The 6,905-nt window shown below is 35.0% G+C and overlaps 1 protein-coding gene across 2 annotated transcripts; it reads right to left on the bottom strand.

Annotated features, from left to right (window-relative positions):
- Nucleotides 1–713: 713 nt before the first annotated feature.
- On the bottom strand, nucleotides 714–3,677 carry LOC144716665 (protein cornichon homolog 1-like). Of its 2 annotated transcripts, none has more exons than XM_078591865.1 (4): nucleotides 3,241–3,677; nucleotides 2,149–2,330; nucleotides 1,047–1,128; nucleotides 714–910 (listed from the first exon to the last, which is right to left on the bottom strand). In XM_078591865.1, exons 1-4 carry the CDS (start codon nucleotides 3,313–3,315, stop codon nucleotides 884–886), a joined length of 366 nt encoding a protein of 121 aa, XP_078447991.1. In that variant the 5' UTR covers nucleotides 3,316–3,677; the 3' UTR covers nucleotides 714–883. The 2 variants fall into 2 exon arrangements, with proteins under 2 accessions (XP_078447991.1, XP_078447990.1); XM_078591864.1 differs by having other exon boundaries at nucleotides 1,006–1,128; nucleotides 3,241–3,671.
- Between the last annotated feature and the right edge of the window lie 3,228 nt (nucleotides 3,678–6,905).

Below are 6,905 nucleotides of genomic sequence, written 5' to 3'. Positions count from 1 at the left end.
TACATCTTTGGACTTAGACTGTAATAATTTTCGTACTAATATCAGAAATTGCAACCTCAGGACACCCATGTTGACAAAAATAGTCTCTCCAGTTTAGTGCAAGAAGGTGGCCACATTACAGAAGACTATATCTATTTACTAGGCCTCTGGTTACAATGTCATGATGTCCAATTCTTCCACATGTTGGATTATTGTTGATTTTAAACTCTTGACCTCCTTGTGATCAATTTTTGCCATCCTGTCTTCACAGTCTTGCAATGTGTTATCCACCTTGTTTTACCATCTATCTATGTACATTTCTTTCGCTCCCCGTCTTTCTTTATTTTTACTTCTTCAGCTGTCCCTCTCTCTATGTCTATATTCCTCTCTATCCCATTCCCTGTTTCTGTCCATCTCTCTTACTCTCTGCATCCATCTTTATATATATATACACATACATATATATATATGTCCTCACCTCTATCTATATCCCTTTCTACCTATCTATCTTTCTTTCTCTTTCTCTTCATCTCAGTCTATTTATTTATCTCTCTTTTTCTTTCTATCTCTCTCTATTTTCTCCCATTTCTAACTCTACATCTCTCCCTGCCTATATCAATTTATTTATGCCACTCTCCCTCCCTCTTTCTCTCTCTCTCTCTCTCTCTCTCTATATATATATATATATATATATATATATATATATATACACACATATTTATACGGAACACATATAAGAAATGGATCTTAACTCATTGTTAACTTTCCAAGGAAAAATTCCTTCTCATCCAATAACAATTCCTAAGTATTCAAACAAATAAGTAACCATCCCAGTTCCCAACACCCCCCCTCCTGTCTTTAAAGCATCTTGGTGGAACCCTGTGTCTTGAGATCTCCTATCTACTCATCCTCCAACATGCTCCATATCATCCTGGTTGACCAAAGACCCACCAAAAAAGTCAACATTCAGACCCATTTAAAAAAATAAAGAAAAAAATGAAAGAGATATATAGAGATGCAGCCAACCAGAATAGGGATAGAAAGAGGAGGATGACCAACACAACGACCTTGACCAACCGTCGCTTCTTCTCTAAGTTCAGGTGGTTGAATATCTCCGTTACATCAACCAGATGCCGCCTCCGCTGATATCTGCGACAGGATGGCGGTTGCATTGACTTCATGCGCCAACTATTTTGCTAAAACTATAGCTAATAGCAAGACCGCTACTTTTCATCTTAATTGGGATATTTTTCTTCCACAGTTTCCTTTTCTGGTTCAAAGTCAAATTTATCAAAGTTGACTAGGGACACATGAAATACAATGAAAGATGATCCAATTTGGGGAAACAGTAGGATTCTTTGAAAAATTAGAGTTTACTAAGCATTAAGGGAAGGGAGTCCACTTTGGGGAACAGCGGAATTTTTTGAAAAATTGTGTAATTATAAGTATTAAGGGGAAGAATATTTCTGAAGTTCAATTACGAAAGATAAAAGAGGAACTCGGGAGGAGGGTAAATTATCGCAAAAGTAGCCCATGTTTGAAGATGAATAAACTATATCAAAAAGAAATTAATATCTGGTAAGCATTGCAAGAAGGGGTGAATTGCTTCGCAAGGAGAAAATAAGACAAAAATAGCGCATTTTTGGAAAATGATGAATTTTCTGGAGATTCAGAAAGGAAATAAAGCAAGAAAAATCATATTCGTTGTGGAAGAACGGCAAAAGTGCAATTTAGTTTCCTGGGGAAATAAGCCCAAAGTAGCTTTACTTTTTGAAACACAAATTCTAAGGAATGATCTGTGCTAGACATGAACAGGGGACAATCTATTAAATTCATACCTAAGAAAAGGATGAAAAGAAGACAATTTTTGTTAACAGACGAATTAATTGACAATTAAGAGAAGGAAAATAACTGTTCTTTTATGAGCATAATGAACATGGGTCTATTTTCCCACCCACAATAAATAGGTTGCAAACAACCCATACATTAAAACAAATTAATTATCTGAAAATTGAGGAAAAGAAAACAAGCAAAAAAATCTGCTGCAAGATCATACAGGTAATTAAATCGGGCCAAAGATATGTGACAAAAATAAAGATCTCAGTATGAAAGAAAGCTATTTTTCACAGGCTAATCAAAGGAAATATTGAAAAAAAACCATTAACTCACAGGCTGGCATCGTAGCAGAGGAGTGGCAGAGAGAGTAAGGCCATCGCCCAGTGTCCAGAAAGCAAAAAAAAAAGGCTCAAGATTCCCTGAAGAACATATTCAGGAACAACGACCGCGTTGATTCTCGTAGCAGAATCATACGGATTGATGTAGTCGAACTCCAGATCTGCCAGACACATGAGCTACCAGAACATATTTTCATTAAACAACCAGATTTCTAGAAGAAAAAACTATCAAGATCATAGAGGAATGATGAACTTTTACTTGGATTCAGATCGATAATCAGACTTGGAAAAATAAGGGAAGGAAATGATTTAAAGAATAACAAAAAATATGAAAATTACTTGGTCTGATAATTTCTCCATTGGTTTAACGATGTAAAAGAATGAAATACACCGGAAGGATAGAAGTAGAGATATGAAAACAAAACTTAAAAAATAAGATGAACAAAACTTAAACAAATGAATGATGAGCATTTGCTTCCATATATATCAAGCATCAAACTCTGTAAAGCACGGGAAGAGCTGATTTTGAGAGTAACAGGAAATATGAAAGTTACATGGCATGATAGCTTCGTTATCTGTTTGATGACCTTAGAGAATGCAAAATATACAGGGAAGACATAAAAAGTGGAAAACGATGGAGTATCAGATTCGTAAAAGCAAGGGAAAAAATGATTTTGAGAGAAAGGGGAAACATGAAAGTTACATGGCATGATAGCTTCTATATTGGTTTGATAATTTTAGAGAGATGATAAGAACACGCCAAAAACTGCAAAAAAAGAGGTCCAGGAATCAATCAAACAGCTCTATGCAATCTCCAAGATCAGTCTTTTGTTCAAAAGAAGCGTAAATCAGGAAAGATGAACCAGAGGACGAGATGATCAGCGAACTACAGTCATTTAGAAACTTTTTCAATCAAATTTAATCCCAATTCATCGCTCAACGAATCATGACACGCTGAACCGCATAGAATGTAAATATGTTCTAAGAACTCTCTTCGATCGCCTGATCGATCTTTCCAGGCTATCATTCGTTGCAGACAACAGAACAAGCAGAGTATGACTCCAAATATCCGATAATGATTGTTTACCTGGTAGACAAGGAGGCCGAGCAATCCGAGCAAAATGAAGAAGGCAATGAGCCACACAAAGGGAGAGGAATCCATCTCCCGCAATCTCGTTCTTCGCAGCCACGAAATCAGCCTTGATTCTCAGCTACTAGGTTTATCCACGGTACAACAAATCCGCATCCCAGGCATGATTTGATGAAATTTATGGAATTCTCTAACTCAAACATCAGCGATCTTAAAAGATCAAGGAATCTGACCAGAGACTGAACGCGCGTTCGTCGGATCTAAAATCCCGGGGCGTTCGATTGATAAAAACTCCAATCTCTTCGCTTCGATTATCGATCGACTATAATCACATCAATTAGAGAATTTTGAATCTAAATAACTTGTTAAAACAGTAGCGATATAAATATTTTGCAACGATCAACTGAAAAGTGAAATACTCTAAAATCTGAGCTAAAACTTGAAGATTAGGGGGAAATCCTGGTGGATTGATAACATTATATGCTGTTATAGTCGACTGATTATAAATTGATAATATCATGGCATCATAAAATGTTCAAATTGAAAATTCATGAATCAGCAAAAACTTCAGACTTTTTTTGCATCCTTCTTGAGTTATTCATCAAAATTGTAGCATGGAACTATGGGGGAAAATTTTAGTTGCATATTATGATGATTTCAACAGATGTTGATCCACATCTCTTTGATTTCACTTCCTCCAATAATTCATCTGCTCATTTATTCTGATTCATTATAAACATTGAGCCAAGTTCATTGTTTCTATATTGAACATTATTATGTAGATATCCATGATCATGAAATAAGAGGTGAATAATGATTGATTCACTTCTTACATGGCTTGAAACTAGATACTATGTGTTGCCAGTATGATCACTTCATGGTTTTTCCACTATATATTGTCCCATATGATAAGTATTCCAATGATATCAAAATAACCTTTTAATTAGACATCACAATGTAGTTATCCTGAATCTTAATACAATGAGAAAGTCAACAAGAAATTCTCATTTGTAATCTTCCACTGATTCTACATCTATGCCTTCCAACCCATTACTATTTGTAATGTGGGGCCTTCGTAATTATATGTGGGCACTGAATATCAAATTCATATCATGAAGATTAATGTTTGAAATTTTGATTTATCGTGAAGGTAGCAAGAAAGATCCAATTTTTCACAATTAGCATCAAGTCATATCCATCAAGCAATCTCAGAATTCTTACTCTTACTCTCTCCAGTGTGTCCATTGATGAGCGATAAAATATATAAACAATGGTCAAAGATTGTCACCGGTTGCTAATCAGAGAAAATCCAATGCATGGTGATGCCAAAGATTTCAAGACTAATTTCAGCTATCCATGCATCTACAAGAAGAGAGACATTATGGATGGCAAAAAGTTATTATTATAATAGTAACTTCATGTGCCCACATTTATTTTTTGTGGCCTTTATGACTCTCTTTGACCTGGGTATCCGCATGTGTGATTGCACACAAAAACTACATTATATGAGTGCAGCACTAATATCACATGTTAATCATCACCAGGCAAAAAAGTTCCACATTCATTTTATAATCTTTTTTAGTCAACTGAAAAGAAATTTTATGGAACATATATCTCACTACTAAATAATCACATATAATCCAAAAATTACTTTTATGATATTTTCACTGCCTTGGCTAAGGACTTCATTGCATTGTCTTCCTTGAGATGTCTCATGTTAAAGCCAGGGGCAGATGATCTCATATTTACAACTCAAACACCATTGTGGACACATCACTGAATCTAAGTTAAGATATTTCTGAGTAATGTAATCAATACATAAAGATTATTAGTCCATTGTCGTTGTTAACAAGACTAGTACTTGGGTCTAGAGGATCACACACAATTGGTGTTTTGGACATCAAAAGATGCACTTAAATCTTTGAGGGTTTTATATAAACTTCTTCATAAATTATAAATATGGTAAAGTCTAAATAAAATTCACCTAGGCCTGAATCCCCATGTGTCACTCTTTCGGGCATTAGCCCCCCTCTGCTCTTAATTTGATTGGAAAAGTGTAACATCGATGGTGGATCAATAACAAAGATCATGGACACGAAGAAAGAGATTTGACGTGCAAGGGATTATGTGGATATATAAAGGCCAGACACATTAACAACTCAATATGTCTCACTCGAGGAAATAGGAAATCTCAGATCTGTTTATCGCATGGTGATTTGATCACAAAAATTTTAAATTCTTTAACTTTTCTCAATATTTAATGTGTGAATCATGTAAGTTTTACCTCAATTACAGCCAGAGAACTCAAGAGTAAACATGAAGTGATAGAATATAATTATATCCATGACAGTTCTAACAGCACCAAGCTAGCCCCTTTTACAACGCTCTTCTCTGCTACCCCTCTAACATCCTCTCCACCTCGTAAATAACCGATTCCCTGTATGTAGTCAAGAGTTATATCACAATCCATGGCAATACTAGGAAGCAAATTTGGGTGTCCACAATGCTTTAGAGCATCATGTTTCATTCTCAAATGATAACCCAAACCTCAAAAATACGGATCTTGCTTTATTGCCTTTTAAACAAAAAAAAAAACAAATAGGTTTAACAACATGGAGAGGTTCCTAGATTCCTCTAATGAGCCCTCTATGTACAAATGTGGTGTTGTATCCATATTGGAGTGATGGGATGCAAGTTGGGCAACTTGTCATCTAGAAACATTCTAAAGATCACATGCAAATAATTCATTAGTACATGTCTCTAGGGAATCCACTACTACAACAGACAATAAAGGTACCAAGTTATATTCTTGTTTGTCCCTACATTATAGAGGAATCCAGTCCCCCTCAATGTGCCCATTCTCCAAGACAAAAAAATAAGTAACACATAACTGCACCCATGCAACCTGCTCGATGGGAAAACTTCTCTTCCTCATTGAGGACCACAAAAAATTCAAATCCTTGCAACTTTTTTGATGCACCAAGTCTAAGACAGTTTGGAATTCTATGAATTGGAACTCATAGGTCACAGTCAAAGTACAGTTGTCCATCTGTACAATGTCTTTGATTTTTCAAGTCTAAGGACCATTTACACAACTGTTATGTGAATCAATTTGATTGACAGTTTGATATAATACCATTCAGGTATTTGTATGGACCAATTCACCTAACTCTTTCCACTAAAAATTAACCACTTTCTTTTTTTAGTGTCTCCAAGCTAATGTCTGAGGGATCAATGATAAAATCAAATTGTAAATTAATTTACCCAAATAAAATAAAATTTATAATTATGTAAATTCACTCAAATATATGTATAGTGGGAGTGAGGTCGTCTCAATAGGGACTGGCCTTTAGGGTTGAATCTAATGATTGAGTTATGAGTAGGAATAATAAAATGATGAAATGACTATTTAGAGGAATTATGAGATGAGTAATAATAAGATACTATAACAGATGAGTAATAATAATAAATAGGGTAAGATGGTAGAAGATAATAGATGGAGAAGTGGGAGAACACTTAAATATAGTATGTAATAATAAGAGATATCAGATGATATTAGGGAAACTAAGAAACATGGAGAGCTAATAAAATATATTATTTATATTACTTCTAGGGGAAGTGCTTTCATAGAGGTAAGAAAGAGTTAGGGAGTAGAGTGTTGA

The sequence above is a fragment of the Wolffia australiana genome, chromosome 2, assembly GCF_029677425.1.
Source record: "Wolffia australiana isolate 7733 chromosome 2, ASM2967742v1".
NCBI lineage: Eukaryota > Viridiplantae > Streptophyta > Magnoliopsida > Alismatales > Araceae > Wolffia > Wolffia australiana.
Note: the sequence above shows the minus strand (reverse complement) of the source record. Positions and strands in the feature narration are given on the sequence as shown.

Coding starts and splice junctions, on each gene's coding strand:
- LOC144716665 (XM_078591864.1), bottom strand. CDS start 3,315: ATGGATTCCTCTCCCTTTGTGTGGCTCATTGCCTTCTTCATTTTGCTC. Junction 2,331..3,240: donor TCGGCCTCCTTGTCTACCAG/GTAAACAATCAT, acceptor ATGTTCTGGTAG/CTCATGTGTCTGGCAGATCT. Junction 1,129..2,148: donor CTCTGCTACGATGCCAGCCT/GTGAGTTAATGG, acceptor ATCCTGTCGCAG/ATATCAGCGGAGGCGGCATC.